Source organism: Anabrus simplex, chromosome 1 (assembly GCF_040414725.1).
Source record: "Anabrus simplex isolate iqAnaSimp1 chromosome 1, ASM4041472v1, whole genome shotgun sequence".
NCBI classification, from domain to species: Eukaryota; Metazoa; Arthropoda; class Insecta; order Orthoptera; family Tettigoniidae; genus Anabrus; species Anabrus simplex.
In genome coordinates this window covers 727054325-727075548 of record NC_090265.1, presented here as the reverse complement: position 1 = coordinate 727075548, position 21224 = coordinate 727054325, and the positions used below count along the sequence as shown (strand labels likewise).

Here is a 21224-nt window from a genome sequence, read left to right as displayed (position 1 = left end):
TGTGGTTCAAATGAGGCGGATGCAAATCACCTCATTCTCCAATGTCAGTTATATCCTCAGGCTCGTACACGATTAATTGCAAGTCTAATCCGTTTACGAATACCGCTTCCAACAAGTGTTGCTTGTCTTGTTTACAATCCGTCACCGGACATAATATACATATTAAACAAATATTTAGATGACACGGACATCATATTATAAACATACCATAAGATTCACGTTTCATTAATAGTTGTGTCACTTACATAGTCTTCATAACATTCCCGATTATGCCTAATTCGGTTTTGTTTAAGCTTTGTTATTATACAACTCTAGCACCACATGAACACAATGTTCGCCTTACTATTGTCATTTGTTGACTCTAGCACATGTGTAATACTGCGTTGTTCTTTTGTTAGCAAAATCCAGATTCAGTAGGTAAATTCTCTTTGGTAGGTAAGTTGCTCCTTGGTAGGTACGGTTTAGGTAACACATCGTTCGTCATATCACACGTCATTGGTAAGCTTACATTACACTTTGCGCGATATCTACCTTCCAACCCTCTATTTGTGTTATTCCATCCTTAATACTTGATCCTTTAGTTGTTGTGTTCTATCGTCTGTCCTTCCCAATTGTAGACCCGTTCCGTATGTCAAAGTAGAAGACGCCAAGGTGGGTCACTTCGGCGTGAAGATATAGTACCTTGTGTCCCCGTGCTTACTCCTATGTCTATTACCCTTACACCCACACGATGTAATTTTCCACCCATACCAGTGATCTTTGTCCTGTGTAATAAAGTCTTTCTTAGTCACCATAACTAACTGTTTCTGAGTGTTCTACAGTGTTTCATTTACAAAGTATTGGAACTGGGTGTTAGTTATATACAGAGCCCAACCAAATATCAAGAAGAAGAAGACAGTACGACTCAAACCCAAACAAACCTATCTGTAGAAGCAGGAGGAGAAGAAGAACAAGAAGAAGAAGAAGAAGAAGTGTCCTATTAAATTGTAAAGAAGAAGTCCGCTCTCTTTGTGTTTATTTGTGAGTTGTGAGGGTAAACTGAAACATGATTTACGGAGGAAATTATTGTTATCTGTGATTTATTTTTACGACACTAGAAATGAATGCTATGCGTCATTTCAGAACGGTAAGAAAATTTCATTCCTTTTTCTTTGGGTAGTGTAATATAAATATATACTATCCTGTGGTATTCTAACCTCTGTTTGCTCCTCGAAGTTATCAACATTTTACTGTCTACATTGCTCTTTTCAGTACGGAACAAGACCGAAGTTGTTGGTTGAATTGGAAAGAAGCGTTGGTGAATCTCTGGAAAGTAATAAGTTAAAAGCGAGACATCATCCAGGGGTTCTTAAAGACAGAACAGTTCATTTTCCTAAACGAATTGCACAAGCCATTCAGACAGTCATTCGTGGTCAGTACCGGTGATCCTACAAATTTCTTTTAGTGCCAAATGTCGTGTTATGTGGACTTAATTTATATTGCTATTGTATAGGACTTAGTTACATTTTGTATAACTCTGTGGTGTGCTTAAGATTTTAATGGTATCAGTTATTGAAATGTTATTTTGATTTCCGCAAACTAGTCTTTTGAATCCTATGTTCTCTTTGTTTGCAGACAAGCCTGTTAAAGCCTTGCGGGTAGAGGGGGCTTCACTTGCAAGATATTTAAATGCAAGACATCTTCCCTTAGAAGAAGAGGAACTAAGGGCAAAGCAAGTTGATGCTCAACTTAGTGTGGAAAGAAAATGTAGGTAGTAGTTGTGATTCTCAAGTATATTTACTGAAAATATCTGTTACATTTTTAAAAAGGTAAAACTTGAGAATAACTCCTTGGCATAAAGTACATAAATAGTCAAGGTGAATTAGGTATATCCCCCTTCACTGATCCCTCCCTGCCTCCCCTCCTGGAGTGTTTTGTCAGTAGTTGGTAGCATGGTACGAGCAACTGTGTTAGGCGCTAGCAGAAGGGAGCGTCGGGTATGCTTGTTGCTGCAGTGTGCTCTAGTGGTGTTGGGTGAAGAGCTATTCTCAGTTTTACCTTATTTGATGTAAAGTCATTTAAGATAAGTAAGACGGTGCGAGTTGGCCATGTGGTTAAGGGCGCGCAGCTGTGAGCTTGCATCCGGGAGATATTGAGTTCGAACCTCACTGTTGGCAGCCCTGAAGATGGTTTTCTGTGGTTTCCCATTTTCACACCAGACAAATGCTGGGGCCACGGCCGCTTCTTTCCCATTCCTAGGTCTTTCCTGTCCCATCATCACCAAAAGACCTATGTGTGCCAGTGCGATGTAAAGCAAATAGCGAGATAAGTAAGCTATGAGAAGTTATCAGAAGAGGTTTCTGGCCGTAGTTAATTTAAGACTAGTTGATGTTCTGGAGCACTGATTGGCTGTAATAGTCTGGAAAAACCTACAAAACACGCAAGCTTTTAGTTTTGAAATTCAAATTGTTCAAATTGTATGGAAAGTCACAGGATCTCCAGTTTTATGTGCAACTCAGTCGGTGAATTATCATTTCAAGAATCCCAAATACATTAGTCAGGATTCAAACGGAATGTGGTGCTGATCATATTTTTTAAAGGGAAAATGGATCTTTTGGGAATGAGTTGCATAATTGGTTAAAAAGCCACTCGGATCCATCGTAGAAGTGGTTTTCTTCTATTTCGGCTTACAACTCAATGTACGATTTGATGCAGAATGAAATGCCTAATATTTTGCTCTTTTTGGAAAATTGCTCACATTTTTAAACTATAATATACCGAGCTCGATAGCTGCAGTCGCTTAAGTGCAGCCAGTATCCAGTATTCGGGAGATAGTGGGTTCGAACCCCACTGTCGGCAGCCCTGAAGATGGTTTTCCGTGGTTTCCCATTTTCACACCAGGCAAATGCTGGGGCTGTACCTTAATTAAGGCCACGGCCGCTTCTTTCCCAGTCCTAGCCCATTCCTGTCCCATCGTCGCAATAAGACCTATCTGTGTCGGTGCGACGTAAAACCAATAACAAAAAAAAAAAAAAAACTATATTATTGTCACAGACCTGGTGCGGTGCGCATATTGATGTTCTCTTGTCACTAGCATCTTACATTACTTGTTCATAGGATTATCAGGCATGTTACCAACTGTTGATAAAACATGGCATGCCCAAGCTCTATTTCCTTGCACAGTAAGATACGTTAAGTTTATTTACAGGGGTTAGATGATGTTTGGGGTAAAATTTGACATCTCACTACTGAAGGTTTATAACAAAATAAGGAACTAGAAATTAATGAAAATTAACTTGGAATTAGTTTCAGAAGAGAGATGTGTTCATTGCGATGTCCAGGAACCCACCGTCCCACCCCCAGAAGTGCATGTACTTTTATAAACTAATGAAGAATAGCACATACAATTTTCCATTGCTGAAGTAGCTACTTGCATTCCTATTTGGCCAATGTAAAATGTGTTGTGACATAGCCTAATTCCTGTAAATAATGATGATTAGATTCTGTTGTCAACCTGTGTGAAATAAAAGCTAAAAAGATAAAAAAAAAGGAAAATGTGAAAAGGAAACGGTGTGGCATACAGAATAGCATGTCACCGTAGGACAATCTCTCTCAGGAAAAAATTACGGTAAGGAAAAAGTTTTAATTCACCTTTCCACCACTAGCCCCTTAGTTCCTAAGTAGACAGGTTAGCAGCCTTGTGCACTGCCCAACCACGGCCTCCGCGTTAAGTTAACAAAGGACAGTCGTTCCACGTGTACTTGTATGTGGTGAAAGTTGGTAGTGAGGGAGCACGTATTGATTTGTTTAAGAGTATGTGTGAGTATTAAATTCTCACTGTTGGTTTGTTTACAACATAAGGGTTAAACTAGTTGCTGCTGCAGCATGGTTGGTAATGCAATCTGTCTGTGTTGAATTCTGGGAGTGATGTCATATTTAATATATTTCAGCCAATATCATTACCAGTTGATGTGGCTGGTATGAACATTATTGCACAATTTCTTTACATTTTCATATGAAAGTAAATGTATCCCTAGGGACAAGGGCCCTCAGCATTGGCAGTGAACTCCATCGATCCTATATGTAATATAAGAGAAAATTTCTGAGATTCATCGTCCAGACTTCATGCTGGGGCGTAGTCGTAAACTTGTACATGTTGTTACTGAGGGGAGATGCTGAGCAAAGGCACTAAATGCGTGGCCATAAGGATGTGGATTTGATTGCTTTTAAGAAGTTGAGAAGGGTGGAGAGTGCAAAGTCATTTCAAGAAATAAGCTCGCACAGGTAGGGTATAAGGATATACAGCACAGTAGTAAGGCAAGCACTTGCTCCAACAGTACACCAAGGCATCGGTGCCAGCATTCGGTTCCTGAAGCCATGTCATGACAGCATACTGAGCGGCCATGTTGTCGTTAAATCTCTCGCCATTCCCAGGTGCTTATTCAACGGTTGGAAGAGATGGAAATCACTGGTTGCCATATGGGGGCTGTTCACTAGCCGAGTGACAGTTACTGTGACACAAGGCAGCGTTTTTGGGTAGCAGTCGAGGTGAAATTCCAGACCATTTCATGTAAGCTTGATAAGGAGATGACGAAATAGAATAGGTGCAAAACTTGCGTGTAATTTTATATTTACAAGTTGCTTTATGGTGTGGGTTACTGTAGTCACATCCTAGCTCGTGAACCATGGGCAACGGCTGAGTTGCCCAGTAAGTGGTCCTGAGAGTCGGGATACCATTTGCTATGGAATGGGAGTGGGCATCTCGGACATGGCCCTCCCTATGCTCAGGCGGCTAGGACTGTACAATCCACCAGTGGTTCCTAACCTGTTAGAGGAGAGATCCTCACTTGGACTATGTGTAAGTAGAGTAGCATCCTGCTTCACAAATTTACCAAGCTCAGAACATTTTAAGCAAGCCTCGGAAATATGGGAGTAACGGAGTCCCATTCCCATTGACAGGCGAGGGACTCCTTGGATTCAACTTGGCGAACGAAATAGAATTCGATGGGGAGCTATCAATATTAATGGGGCTTATGGAAGAAAGAAAGTAGAACTGGCTGAGTCAGCAAAGTGTATGCATCTGGATATGCTTGGAGTAAGTGATATTCGGGTAAAGGGAGATAACAAGGAAGAGATACCGGTAGGAGATTATAAAGTGTACTTGATGGGTGTTAAAAAGGGAAGGGCAGAGTCTGGGGTAGCGCCGTTCATCAGGAATAGTAATCAGGAACATAGTTTCTGTTAGGCACGTAAATGAGCGAATAATGTGGGTAGATGTAGTAGTTGGAGAAATTAGGACAAGAATTGTCTTAGTATATTCACCATGTGAGGGTACAGATGAGGATGAAGTTGACAAGTTTTATGAAGCATTGAGTGACATCATGATCAGGGTCAACAGCAAGTATAGGATAGTGCTAATGGACGATTTCAATGCAAGAGTTGGAAATAGAACTGAATGATACGAAAGGGTGATTGGTAAATGTGGGGAAGATATGGAAGCTAATAGGAATGGGAAGCATCTGCTGGACTTCTGTGCTAGTATGGGTTTGGCAGTAACGCATGCATTCTTCAAGCATGAGGCTATTCACTGCTACACATGGCAGGCAAGGGGTACCAGATCCATAATAGACTATGTATTAACCAACTTCGAATTCAGGAAATCTGTTAGGAATGTGTGGGTTTTTCGAGGATTTTTTGATGATACAGACAACTATCAGATCTGTAGTGAATTAAGTAATCTCTACGCCTAGGATAGAGAAAGTGAAATCTGTCTGCAAACGAATAAGGGTAGAAAATCTCCAGGACGAGAAAATTAGACAGAAGTACACGAATATAATTAGTGAAAAGTTCTGAACAGTGGACAGTAAGCAGGTTCAGCATATAGAAAGGGAATGGGTGGCATACAGGGATGCTGTAATAGAAACAGCAAGGGAATGCCTAGAATAGTTGGGGACAAAACATGATGGCCTCATTTCCAGGAAGCGAGCTGGAAGCCAGTAGTCGTTCTCACCCTGCACCCTTCTTAGTTAACGAGTTCTAAATCATCCTTGTTTGGTGTGGAGAGGTTGCCAAGCCACTTTCTTCCATACTCTCTTCAGTCTTATCCTTTCTTTGTGTCGAATGTAGTGGAGGATTTGGCAACCCCAGCTACAGTAGACATAGTAAATTCTGTAAGCCGCTAATAAACACCGGGTTGCCGCTGGAGAGTAGTAGTGTGAGGCGAGGTCGTCATGTTTGGTCTCCAACTATAACAACTGTGTGTAAAGATAGGAACATCTTGGTGGAATGATGAAGTGAGAGCAGCTTGTAAACGTAAAAAAAAAAAAAAAAAAGGCTTATCAGAAATGGCTTCAAACAAGGGTTGATGCAGACAGGGAATTGTACATACAGGTATACCTCGTTATACGCGTTAGTTGTGTTCCGCAGAATTGCCGCGCATAGTGAATTCGCGTAAATCGAGAGTCATTTTATATGTAAAATATAGGGTTAGGTATCCATTGACTCACATATCAAGTTTAAAATAGCAGAGATTCTTAGCGCTTTTACAAAAATAATGTAGATATTGATTCCCATAGGGAACCTAAAATATTTGTCCTGAATGAGTAAATTTATAATACCAATATAATGGTCTGTTATTGGACATTATAAACTTTCCAGCTAACTCATTCTTGGTTGCCTGCGTTTCGCCCTCGTGTGCTAAGTTGGGCTCGTCAATTGGGACTTAGCACACCACCCAAGACGCAAGGCTAGTGCATACCGTGGAGGCCACTGCATAGGCTACTTGAAGCCACCAGCAGTGCCAATGCACTATGAGAGCTATGTCTCATTTTCAAAAATTGATGCCTGCCTGGCCATCAAATGATGTAGATATTGATTCCCATAGGGAACCTAAAATATTTGTCCCGAATGAGTAAATTTATAATACCAATATAATGGTCCGTTATTGGACATTATAAACTTTCCAGCTAACTTATTCTTGGTTGCCTGCGTTTCGCCCTCGTGTGCTAAGTTAGGCTCGTCAGTTGGGACTTAGCACACCACCCAAGACGCAAGGCTAGTGCATACCGTGGAGGCCACTGCATAGGCTACTTGAAGCCACCAGTAGTGCCAATGCACTATGAGAGCTATGTCTCATTTTCAAAAATTGATGCCTGCCTGACCATCAAATGATGTAGATATTGATTCCCATAGGGAACCTAAAATATTTGTCCCGAATGAGTAAATTTATAATACCAATATAATGGTCCGTTATTGGACATTATAAACTTTCCAGCTAACTCATTCTTGGTTGCCTGCGTTTCGCCCTCGTGTGCTAAGTTAGGCTCGTCAGTTGGGACTTAGCACACCACCCAAGACGCAAGGCTAGTGCATACCGTGGAGGCCACTGCATAGGCTACTTGAAGCCACCAGCAGTGCCAATGCACTATGAGAGCTATGTCTCATTTTCAAAAATTGATGCCTGCCTGGCCATCAAATGATGTAGATATTGGTTCCCATAGGGAACCTAAAATATTTGTCCCGAATGAGTAAAATGAGTAGAACTGAATGTCAGATTGGTGATACAAAGCTTGAACAGGTAGATAATTTCAAGTATTTAGGATGTGTGTTCTTTCAGGATGGAAATATAGTAAGTGAGATTGAATCAAGGTGTATTAAAGGTAATGCAGTGAGCTCGCTGTTGTGATTCACAGTATTCTGTAAGAAGGAAGTCAGCTCCCGGACGAAACTATCTTTACGTCGGTCTGTTTTCAGACCAACTTTGCTTTACGGGAGTGAATCGTGGTGTACAGTTAGTAAAGTTTTAACCCAATCTAGTGGCTTCTTGATCATATTGCATTGTGTCAAACAGACAACAGCCTTAGCCTGTGCCATACGTCCCTTCAAATTATATGCCTTTACTATAAATCTGAACCTTCGAATGACGTCACACAGACAGATGACAAATCTTAGCATGGCAAAAAGGCTTGTTAGAACCAGGGTGAAAGAACACATCAGAATGTCGCTCTTTAACCTTCCGCAGAAAATGCTATAAGCCAGTCTGTAGAACATGTCTACAGTACAGACCATCATAGCCTCTTTAACTAGGTGAGGGTCATCACAGGTCTTAAAGTCTAGTATTCTCAACTTGTGAGGAAAGCTGTGCCCAGATCTCTTAAAAAGTAAGACAGCTTCAATCGAGAAATAATTATGTTTATTTAATTTGTATGTGTATTTTTATGTAGTTAATTGTGAAAAATGACTGAAGTGAGCTGACAGTGATATTTCCAACTGTTTTACTGCAGATGGTGTTGATGGTTCGAGACTTTCAGAGAAAGAGAGGGAGCTCTTTCGAGTGAGGTACCAAGGACAGATCCAGAAGCTGGTGAAGCACCGTACATACCCATGGCAGCCCATACAGTACAACGCACACCAGTCTTTGGTGTACCTGGTTGGTAGAGCGGCTGCCGATTACGCTGTGGTGCACTTTGTACTCTCAGAGATGAGACTCAAACTTCCAGAATTCAAACCTCGTACACTCCTTGACTTTGGATCTGGTGTGGGAACTGTTACTTGGTAAGTTCGGTTCGTTTATGTTCAGTGGGAAGATGTTCGCCTCCGTAGCGTAAGGGTTAGTGTTAGTAGCTGCCGTCCTCGGGGGTCTGAGTTCGATTCCCGGTACTGCCAGAAATTTAACTCGATGAGTGCTACGCCCGCCTATAGACGAGCTGACGCGGCCGTCCACCACTGCTACTCCTGTCTATAGACAGTGCGTGAGAATTTTTTTTTTAAGTTTCCCGGTTCACTTTCGAGTGCCAATTTAATCTCTGACATGTTCTGCCATCTGTTGGGCATTATGTAGAACTAATTGATCAGTGATTATAGCTTCGGGAAGTAACTTACAGAGCTTCTTGTAGCCGTGTATGAAGTTCATCTGTGATGTAAACGAACATGGCGGAACAGCAATCTGGTTTCTCTTGCAGTGATGTTATTTCGGATCACAGAATCTTTCAGTTATTAACCACAGCGGAAAGTGATGATAGAGATGATCAATTTAATGAACTGTTAAGCGATTTTGAAAGTGAGAGTGCCGAAAATATTGTATGTGGGAGAGAAAAAGAGCCTCCTTCTAAACGAAAGAAGAAAAACACGGTGAGTACAAAAGCTATTTTATAACTATTTTCGTGGCGGATGGATTACTTTTCTTCACCAGAGTTTCAAGTAACTGTGACGGGCTCGGAGGACCAAGTAGTATTTGATGACAACCCAAAAATCATTGATTTTTTAGAAACTTTTGTGCCAGTGGAGTTGGTGGAGATAGTTGAACAAATTGGCATCACAAAAAACCAGTAGAAAACATATAACTATCACCACATTCCAGGTTAGGAAAGTATTTTAAAATATCAACTTATACACTTCTAAGAAGTTACATGAATTAGTTGCCTACAGATTTTAGGAAATAATTATTTTGGGCTCTTTGCTTTGTATAAAGGTAATGCATTGAGCCGGACCCCCTCCCCTACATATCTAACACGATGTAAATAAATGCGCATATCGGGAGAATTGAGGTGCGGGCCCCGATTAGGGAAGGCAGAAAAACAGCCCTGAACTGAAGATGGCCCTCGTTATTAATGAACAAGGATGATTATCCAAGACTACTATAAATGAAACGCTGAATAAACATAAGGACAGGGTTTATTAATAAAGTAGTATTTGAATCAAGAAGCATGGAAAAGAGGCCAATTGTACAAGACAAACCAATAAATAAAACATGAAGATACCTTCTCAAGCGTACTTCTAGACATCATGGAGTGAGCTCAACATAATTAATAATGAAACACTAAAAATATATTATTACCACCTCACTGATTCAGTAACAACATCGTTACAATTAGCATTCCAATCAAATTTCCTATCTTCCATTACATTATTCACACCACATATCTTTCCTTTCGCTATCCACGAAACAACAATAGAAGCCTCCCACTCACAAAAGAATGTCAGCCCACACGTCCAGAGAGATCAACATAAAAACGCAAGAAATTAAGGGAAGGTATCAACAAAGTGCTGAGTACAGCATCTCTGGTCCACAGATATAAAACAACAAAGGATTTACAGGCATGCGCGATGACAGAAAATAAGAATATAGACATGGCCGACACATGGTTAGGCCGAGCCCAAAGTAAAGACATGGCCAAATAAATAACAATGCTGTACCAAGAAAAGAAAATAAGGTACAGAAAGAAGATCAAATTTTTTAAAATCAAAATTTAAATAAACTAATCGATAGCCCATTTTTCACTTCGTTCAGACACCAGCATTCATTCAAAACATTCACAGGAGGTGCCAATACACATCACATGACTCACCTTAACACACTCCCAGGTGTCGCTTATTCCAACAAGTAGTGTGCACTGCGGGAGCACAATATAACTGTATATATATTTCTTTATATAATCAGGGAAAACAGGCACGATCACATACCAAAGCCCATCAAGCTCGAGTTTTGTACGACCCAAATGAAACTTTTAGTCAACACGAAAGTCATGGCTTCATAGCTGGCGAAGTACAACAAAACGAAGTGCACCAAAAATGCGATGAGTCGGAGACCAAAATTCCAGATGAACAGTGATCATAATAACAAGCACAGGCACTCACACAGGCCATTACACGCACCAAAGTACGAAGACGCACATCGACCAGTGATCAAGGATTGTAAAAAAATGTTTACAACATCGTAATAATAAAGTAACAACTATAAGCACATACGTGTTATATCCATACTTAACTTACAATATGAATGTAGTAAAGGCTCTTTTAAATAAGTTAAAAATCCACCTAAAACAGAGAAAGGCAATTCCGGGCCGCCTGTGCTCCATTGTTAAAATATCTCGAGCAAGCAAGGCAAAGATATGCGTGAAAAAGATAAAACCTAGTTGTCTCGTAACAGAAAAGATCGTCAATACACATCATGCAGAGTGCTGCGCTCTGTAGCGCATCGATGGAAATACATGAGTTTTTCCTTGAACTGAGGTCGACACAACTCATTTGCATAGTAAAACATTGCATTTGAGAAACATGCTAATGGAGCATGGTTCACCACGCATGGGCACATAAGTGTAATTTTGTTTTCTCTCAAAATACTATTGAACATAAGTGTGGGATTTTCCATTTGCATTTTGGTTTATAAACAACTAATATTTATAAACATGTTAAGCTAATCACCCCACTGATAAGTTAAAAATTGAAGGTTCTAGAAAATTTTTTACATACGAATGAAAAAAATTCAGCACTGAGGTACCAAACAGTCAACTGGTAACTCAGCACTTAAAAGGTTAAAAATGGCAGGAGGGCTGGTATGTGGTTGAAATGGTGCCTGCAGCTCACTTCCATTGGGGGAGTGGCTGAAAAGAGCTGCACCACCTCGGGATGAGCAAACAAGTTTGTTAGGCTCCTTGGCTAAATGGTCAGTGCAGTACCTGTCGGTTCAAAGGGCCCCCAGTTCAATTCCTGGCCGGGTCAGGGATTTTAACCTTCATTGGTTAATTCCATCGGGTCGGGGGCTGGGTGTTTGTGCAGTCCCCAACATCCCTGCAACTCACACACTACACACAACACTATCCTCCACCACAATAACACGCTGTTACTTACAGATAACAGATGTTGCCCACCCTCATCGGAGGGTCTGTCTTACAAGGGCATCCGGCTAGAAATAGCCAAAGTTAAGAACTAGTGTTAGATTTAATGATCCACCCAATCAGTACACTTCACTTTATAAGTGAAAACTATTTAAAAATATATTAAATGTACTTTGGAACATGTTTCATCTCATTTGAGAGACTTCTTCAGCCATAACGTCTTGTAGCGAATTACAATGCTCATTGTTGCTGTCTAATGATTTAAAAATGGAAGAACCCATGTCCTTTATGAACAGTTTGAGAATACATTAAAGACAAAATATACACACTATTTACATAAAATTGTTCATCACTCCTTGCAAAAAAAAAAAAAAAAAAAAAAAAAAATGTTCTTCGATGTTAAAATTTGAATGAAATTTCTTGAAAATATGACATGCCAGCCATAACGTCTCATAACAGATTACAATGCTCATTGTTGCTGTCTAATAATTTAAAAATGGAAGAACCCATGTCCTTTATGAATTGTTTGAGAATACACTAAAGACAAAATATACACACTATTTACATAAAATTGTTCATCACTTCTTGCAAAAAAAAATTTTCTTCAGTGTTAAAATTTGAATGACATTTCTTGAAAATATGACATCCAATGCTAGTAGCTGGTAGCTTCAGTGTACTGACTGAGGGAGATTTAAATTCTGGCCTCAGAATAGGAATATGGGACCAAATACACATCAGAATATTTAATAGCTTTAATTCATAATGGAAATTCCTTTTTAAAAAATAAGCTATTTCTGGTAGAAGGAATCTAATGCTTTTGAGATAGCCTGTCGTATGGCAAAGATCTGCGCTGTGTGACCACCATATTCTTCTGAATATTCCTTTTTAAAAGACAAGGTCTGGAAAGAAAGAGATATATAAAATTAATAGGTTTAAAACCCCTGGGAATTTAAGAAATGAGTTTCCATCACGAATGTATGACATAAAAGCTTACCATCAAAGTTGGTGAAACTCCCTATAGCTGTTTCACATCTGACCCTCGCTCTGACTTGCTTCTCGCCACGCTACTGCGCGTGTTATAATTATGTTTCCTCTCACCCGGCGGAACTTAAATGGGGGCAGTAGGTGGGGTGGAGCAGTGTTATTAGTAGGGGAGGGGGAAATAGCTCGGCCTCTATGTAGAACGGAGGGTGGGATTTTTGTTATGTAGGAGGTAGCTTCAAATTATTAATTTTTCGTGATGATAAAAGCGACTGTATCTTTTCATATAACGGATTTTTGTTCTCATGTACGTCATTCAAATTTTTGTTTGTGCTAATACTCTGGTCCAAACCTATATAAATATTTTCGTAATTGCTCATCAGGTTCCCTTTGCTCACTTTTTTTTAAATGGTCAAGTCCCTATTTAAGCCAGTACATTGGTGACCAGTATCTCCCATATGGACACTCATAGCAGAATATTTCTTGTGTCTATTGGCATTAACGTGTTCAAGATATCTAGTTTGAAAATTCCTACCTGTTTGCCCCATGTACGTGACAAAACGTTTATCACACTTAAGTTCATAGATTGTTGAATCTAAGTAATTCTCTTTATTGTAATTTAAACTCTCTCTTTCTTAGCATTAATCCCGACTTGCAGGGTCTGCTGCTTTGCTACATCTCCATTTCTGTCTGTCGTTGACATCTTCTGGTGTTAAGCCAACACTGTGCATGTCTGCCCGATGTTGTCAGTCCATCTCTTTGCCGGTCTTCCTCGTGGTCTTGTTCCCTCTGGGTTGATGTGGAGCGCTGTTTTGGCAACTGAATCGTCCTGTTTTCTCATGACGTGGCCGTACCAGCGGAGACGGGCTTCCCTCACTTTGTCTATGATGGGCGCGACACCAAACCTTTGCCGGACGTCCGTGTTCCAATTATTTTGCGGTGTTCTAGATGGTCTAAATAAATACTGGCTAGGATACCCGAGGCTGGAGCTCCCATTGGTAATTCCTCTTGACTATAAATATTGTTGTTGAACGTAAAATAGTTGTTTTTTGTGACGATCTGTAGAATTTTCATGAATCTTTCAATCTTTTACTTCCCTAGACGACCTTGACTAGTTAAATTCGTTCTATTGTTTTACTGATGGGATATTTGCATACATATTATTTATGTCATATGAACATAAGTAATGATGCGGCAGAAGTTTGAAACTTTCCAAACTTTTACAAAAATCTACTGAATTTCTTATTATTGATATATTGTATCACTACAGCTCCAACAGTAATGCATTCTTAAATTCAAACCCTCATTATTGTAGAAGACTTCCTCGTAGACAGCCGGGATTTGCTTCTGAAGACGCGGAGCAAAGTTCTCTGTGAAACGTAAGGAGTTTCACCTTGTTTTGACACGGCATAAGCCCAAAATCCCATATCATGTCTACATTGCTGATAGTGTTTATTTGTAGGTTACCATAAGGTAATATACATAAAAGCTGCCCATTTCATTGAGATATTTCTCTTGCAATATCCTCGTACTCTTCAGTCTTATTAATTCGATTGTGGTACTCCACGGGGTCCAGTGAATATAGCCAGGGATGTGCCTCAGACTTGGCAATTAATACACACAAAACATCCCTCGGTCATGAAGACAAAGTGATCTTCGTTGTTTTGATTCCCGTTCCAGCAATCCCAGCATGTCTTGAAGGTCAATTAGAACTTATTCTAATCGTTCAATTCTATCAAAGACTTCTGAAGACTTGTCAAGTATTGAAAGCGATTTGACAAGTAAACATGTGACCGAGCTCAATAGCTGCAGTCGCTTAAGTGCGGCCAGTATTCAGTGTTTGGGAGATAGTAGGTTTGAACCCCACTGTTGGCAGCCCTGAAGGTGGTTTTCCGTGGCTTCCCATTTTCACACCAGGCAAACGCTGGGGCTGTACCTTAATTAAGGCCATGGCCACTTCCTTCCCACTCTTAGCCCTTCCCTGTCCCATCGTCTCCATAAGACCTGTCTGTGTCGATGTGATGTAAAGCAACTAGCAAAAAAAAAAAGTGAACATGTGAAGTCTTGAATTTGATAAATATTTGATCATTGACAACAGGCTTATTAACGTAATAACTACCTGTGTTTACCGTATTTCACCGCATAATCGTCACACTTTTTATACCAAAATTTTCAGTATTCGAAAGTGAAGTGTCTAGTTTCAGAGATGGCCAAGTCCGTCAACTTGTTTTTTTCATGAGAGACAAAAACTTCTACATATATTGTGGGCTCAAAATAACACCATATGTGTCACAGTATTTTAGTTGATGCATTTTTATCCATCTCTAGCACTTTTTTTTTGGTAGGGAAATACAGTATTACTTTTAAAGATATATATACCGGTAATTAAAGAATGGGCTTGTCCAGTTTTGAAACTGACTTTAGGTCTTGGCCATTTTTGCAACTCATCAATATGGACTTGGCCAGGTGTGATTCAAAACTTCAGTTAAGTGGGTAGCTTAAAAACTTTGTTATATTGCAAAAGAAATCAACACTGCTATTAAGAAATAATTTTATATTCAAGTTACTGATTCATTTGAATACATCACATCACATTCACCATTGTATGACAAACTGTCAAATTGACAACGCTGATTTCAAGTAATTTTAATGTCTTGATATACATTTTCACACAAGTTATCTCATTGTCTGCCTGTTCCTGAATGTTGCCATTATCAAAAACATTTTTGTACCACTGTAAATCATCCCATTTTCTCCATTCACAACCAAAATGTTTTGATAGATTGTTCACATCTTTTACTTTATCTTGTTTTTTAGGTATTCTAATCGGAAGTTGTTTGGGATTCACATCAAGGAAATTTTTATGCTTCTTAGTGATGCCTTTTTGTAATCCAGTGTCGGCGTGTTAGAATTCTTCCCCTCTTACAAGAATATTGCCTGTTTTAGCACTTCATCTTAAAAGGAACCTCTTACATTGTGACAACCTGAAATGCAGTGCAGAAGTTGGCTTGATGACACTGAGAGCATCTTCTTTCCAGTTGTAAGCATTCCATCTTTCTCCAAGTACCTTCACTGATCCGTGACTTTGGAAGATATTGTGATAATCTCTTGGGTCCAATATAGTTTCTGCTCTTCTTACCTCCTTCTCAATTCTCCCAAATACCCTGTCTGGAGATAAATATGATTGTCCTACAACTGGAAAAATTATTAGAATATTCCTGATGTGAGCTGGTGCATCAAAAAACCATTTACAGCACATTGTCAACATTGCTATGTTTTTATTTTGCCCTGTACATCCATCTGCTGCAAGGCACACAGTGTTTATGCTAAGTAAAACACTAGTTTGCAGTTCATGGCATACTGCGGACACTCTCTGATTGGAAGCCTTAGTCCCTCATTTTTACACCAGGTGTATATTGATACGGTTTCTTTGGAAGTTTTGGAATGTGATCATCCTTTCACTATAGTAAAATTGTAGCAGTAGAACTGCCTGCTATAATAGGCACTTTGATCACATAGTTTGGGCAGGACCAGGCTCTTCTGGCAATCAAATACAATTGATACAGTCATTTTTCAAGGGGCCTTATTCCAAATTTTGACAAAATGAGTTAAGAACGGTACCAGAATCTATACACATAAATACATTTTTCTGCATGAAAAGGACATCCCACACATTGAAAGTGTGTGTTTGCGACTTCGTTATAGCGACGTTATTTTGGAAAGGGCTTTACTCTAGGAATAATGCCCTTTCAATGATGAACATCATCGCATGCCATCTATCGAATACGATTCGCTTTTTGTAGTTCAACTGTTGTTATTTCTGAACATGTGTTGTGAGATGTAAAATTGCGTAAAGTACCAAGAAAAGAAAGAAAGAAGAGTGTAACGTTCAAAATTTCGAACAGAATGTTATAAAAACAGCAAGAGTGAAAGGTCACGAGTATACTACCCGTAAAGGTAAACATGTTGCAGAAAGAAAAACCGGTGAACAATGCAGGTCAGCACAATGCTTTCATAGCTGTATCAGTATATTAGTACTTTTATTAGTGCATATTGCATCTGAATATAGAATGACAAAATCATGTTTTATTTGTTTTGCCTCTTTCTAGTTTCCATGACAAGTGTTTTGAAGGCAAAGAACAGAGCAAATGAAGTGTGCTCCTTCGTATTTGATTATATAAAAAAAAAGTCAAAGATCTACGTTTGTTTTCTGACAGTTGTGTTGGGCAAAATAGGAATCACTGTATGATTCGAATGTGTGCATCTTTGGTAGACACTAAACGCTTTGATAAAGTGGAACAGTTTTTTCCGATTCGTGGACATTCGGGTAATGTATGTGATAGCAAATTTCCATGGTGAAACGTGTAACCAGAAGAGTCGATAGAGTGTATACGGTGAAAGAATATCATGAAATGATTGCCAATGCTTCCAGAAATCGTAAGTTCACCCTAAAACTAATAGAAACTGAAGATATCTACAACTTCTTAAAGTGGTGGCCAACATACTGTAGTAAAGGGGGGTTGTCGAACGAAACACAAGGTTGACATGTTCCAAAAAGCCAGAAAGTCAGGTTTCAAGCATGTTCCTTTATGCATTTTGAACATAGTAAGTTACAGTCAGGTGTTGTGGCTTCTGAATATGTACGAGGATTACAGAAGCATACATTCAATCTTTTATTTCCGGGAGTGTCTGTTGTTTTTAATTTTGAAAAGGCTTACACAGGCCCAGTGGCTATTAACAGGAACAAAATGCAAGGCATTCAACGTTTACTTGATTATATTTTGCATGAATATAGGTATTTCTACGATGATTTAATGAAATGGCCTGTACGTAACACTGCTGGTGATGATGGTCAGTAAAGCCATTTTGTATGTACTTTGATTGAACACTACTAAAAACCTAATTTGACTATGCGTATGAATTACTTCCTCAAGGAAAGGACCTTATTCCAAGATTTTGTACTTATTTTTTTCCAAGAGATTGCAAAGCTTAGCAACTGTAGTAATGGTATGATATCCATTTCATTATGTTCTTTCAACATTGGAAAGCCCATCCTATTACATTCCATACACTCACCCACAGAATGTTTTTCTTTGCTCTTGAAAACTTAAGATTTTGGAGTAAGGCCCTTTCAGAAATGACTGTATCAATTGTCAGCAGTCCCACGAACCTGCTACGTTGGCGTAGCAGGGGGAGAGGTGATACTCCCAGGTGGCGGATAGGGGGTTCCTAACCGGCTTGCCGGTGGACTTGAGGGAAATAAAATACCTCTCGCGGACCAAACACACTACCCCCTGCGGGTGGGGGACGCACATGTAGAATACACCCGCGGTATCCCCTGCCTCTCGTAAGAGGCAACTAAAAGGGGCGACCAAGGGCTGACTGAATTAGAACCATGAAACTAATTTTGAATCATACCATCATGCGGGGAACACCATAGGTTGCCTGTACTTGCGAGTAGTACCACTAAATTTGGTACAAAATAGGTTTGTGATTAGTAGCAGTAAAAGCCTGGCCTGGTGGATTCTAGTACCCGTGCATCGTACCCATGTGAGCAAAACCGCGGTTCTGGGAGTAGCCTGTGAGTTGTACCACTATATATGAGCAGCACCGTGGGTCTGCGTTGCCTGTGATTAGTACCCACTATGTGAGGAACACCACGGGAATACTGGCGCCCGTGTTTAGTACACCTAGCTGGGGAACCTTCTCGGTTTGCGTTGGCTATGAGTTGCGCCATTGTGTGAGACACACCATAGGTCTGCGTTACTTGTACGTATTGCAATACTTGTGAGTAGTACCATCTTTTGTGGAACACCATGAGTCTTCGCTACTTCTGATTAATACCCCAACATGACACATACCATGGTCCTATTTTACTCGCGACATGTATCATTCTGTGGGGCCTTAGACGTGGATTTTGCACCCCCTTTAGACACCAAGCATCATTGTGCTTTATAAGTGGTTCCTTGGTCGGTAATAATGTTATTTTCGATCTGTTTTGTGTCTGATCCACTGGTTTTTGTTTGTTTGTTTGTTTGTTTGTTTGTTTGTTTTGTGTTTTGTTGGGTTCCTCTCCATCCATTCATTCTTCATGACATATTTTATTTTTATTTTGGTCACTGGATGCCTTTGAAATTTTTGTTCTTTCATTTCATACCATTAGGGGCCAATGACCTTCGATGTTAGGCCCCTTAAAACAACAAGCAATTGTCAACAGTCCGATCTTTTCCTCCCTTAAGATATTATAAAATTTCCTATATCTCAGTTTATGTACTCTTGTCTCGATCATTAACTTGCTTCTCTTATTTTTACCAGTCTCTTGTTTCAAATTTTCAGCCAACTGCAGACATTTTGAACAAACATCAGTCGATGGAGCTTTAAAAGTGATGTTGAACTGAGTGTTGAATATATGATGAAAATAGGAATCTTTCATCTAGTCTCTACAGGAACGTGAAGTCCATTCCTTTTAAACCATGGGACACTGGAAGTCGAATCCCAACTTGATTCACAATATTGTACTCGATAGTTATTCCCTTTTCTGAACAAACTTAACTTCTGCTCCGCCGTTGTGTGGGTAGGGAACTTGAACAGTACTTCAAAATAAAAGCATCCTGGCTTTATTTAGTATGGCATGCACAAAATGCATGCTGAAATTTTTAAATATAATTCATTTTCGGTAATTTTCACTTTTCTTCCCTCTATGATTGCAGGTAGGATAATCAGGTAAACACTTTGATGAATACCTGAAAGGAGGAAGGAGTATCCTCTTTAGAGGAAGGTTATGCGACAATGATAAGCTATTGCAAGTAATGAAAATCATTTTATTTTCCGTATTGAAAGAATCTCAATAATAATAATAATAATAATATAAAAGAATTTATTGGACTCCAACCTATTCAATACATTACTGGATGTTAACATTTTTAGTTAACCATTGTTAAAATGGAGACATGTTTCGCCCTCCATGTAGGGCATCATCAGTCATATCAAAGCACCTCAAAATTAAACCAGACGTCTGGTTGGAAATTGTGAACAATATATGTAAGAAAGAATACATTAAAAACACGTACAAAGTCCTATCCTAAACGAAATAACAACAGACTAGTTACACATAGTAAAATACGCTAGTGGTTTCTTAATATTAAAATGAGGTTATCATATGCACAGTATAAAAATGGAAGTAATCAAAGTCCGTATGGTATTGAGTTCGATGGTAGTTCTGCGTAGTATATACAAATGTTGGCAAAATAAAACACAATTTATAATTACTGTACACTTATTTATAATTGTTAAAATTGATGATGTAAAACATTCCAATTTGTCTATTTGTAATTTGGCTCCAACCAAAATAATTCGCCCTAGGATTCATGAGGTAGTCAACTCCGTTGGTCACTCTCTATTTGAATGGAGTGCACAGTGCAAGTGAACAGCTTTTGCTGTGCTAAGACAGAGTTAAAACAACACCAGCTTCAAATGAAGATAGTTAAAAACATCATTAGGTTCTTCCTAGTTGACTAAAAATTTGCGTATATTTTGTTGTTGAAGTGTGGGAAAGTCAGTTGTTGGTTGAATGGGCAACGGTCGAAAATGTTGTGCAGTGCAATCGGTGTTTGAGCTGTCCTACATGTGAGGGAAATCTGAAAATGGAGGATTTGTCTTAATTAGTTAAGTGAAATGACGGAAAGAGAAAAGAAACGGGAAATCATTGAGAAATGAAAAATGTGAAAGTTAAAAATTTACCTTGAAAGCTGTTGAGCTGTTACCTAATTGTTAGGAGGTTTGTGGAGCACTGGCTGTCGCTAATGTCCTGCTCCTCGTGTTGTACGTGTGACGTCTTAGAGGAGGGGAGTGGATTTGAGAAGGCGGCGCTGTGGGTATGTGATTGGCGCTTGGGGAGGAGTTGTGTGTATTGGAGGGAGAATAGGGGCGTGATGAGTTGAGCGGCTTAGTGGGGGTGCTTGGAGAGCTTGTTTTGAGGATGTTAACAAGTCTTTTTTCTTTCAGATTTAAACTATTGAGCGAAAATATTAATTGTTCGTAAAGAGGGCTTTGGTTGTCTATTGGATCATTTAAATTCTTATTCTTATTATATTTTTGGTCCAAAAAAATGTATAAATTTTCGAACTCGGTCATGAGCCTGCCTTTATCTAGTCTTTTTAAAATTTGGAGATCCTGTTCGATTGTGGTAAAGCTATGTCCGGTGTCTTTCATATGGATGCTCATGGCTGAGTGTTTATTGTGCTTTTGGGCATTGAAATGTTCTGCATATCTAATTGCAAAGCTCCTACCAGTTTGACCGATATATGAACTGTTACATTCAGCACATTTCAGTCTATAAATGCCAGAGCCCGAAAATTTATTGTTGTCCGAGTTTATCTTATTGTGGTTGAAAAATAGCTTTTGATTAGAATTATGGGTCTTATAGGCTACCCTAATATCATGTTTTTTTAAAGGGGTAGCGATTTGATGTATAATGGGGTTAATGTAGGTGAATGATGCATATTTAGGCTTATTAATTTTTATTGGGGAGAGGTTTGTGGCCAATTTCAGTTTCACTTTATTGATTATTTTCTGTATGATTGAGGGATTGTATCCATTGAAAACAGCTATTTCTTTTATGGTACTTATTTCTTTTTTTAAATTGACGGT

The 21224-nt window shown here is 39.3% G+C and overlaps 1 protein-coding gene across 1 annotated transcript in view; it reads left to right on the top strand.

The window, feature by feature from the left end:
• Positions 1-971: 971 nt before the first annotated feature.
• The window catches only part of LOC136857426 (ribosome assembly protein METTL17, mitochondrial), a 115988-nt gene continuing 95735 nt past the window's right edge, over positions 972-21224 (top strand). Inside the window, exons 1-4 of the mRNA XM_067136079.2 lie at positions 972-1126; positions 1252-1411; positions 1615-1746; positions 8262-8532. Of these exons, the coding sequence (XP_066992180.2) occupies positions 1100-1126; positions 1252-1411; positions 1615-1746; positions 8262-8532 (590 nt within the window). The 5' untranslated portion in view covers positions 972-1099. The remainder of the gene's footprint in view (positions 1127-1251; positions 1412-1614; positions 1747-8261; positions 8533-21224) is intronic.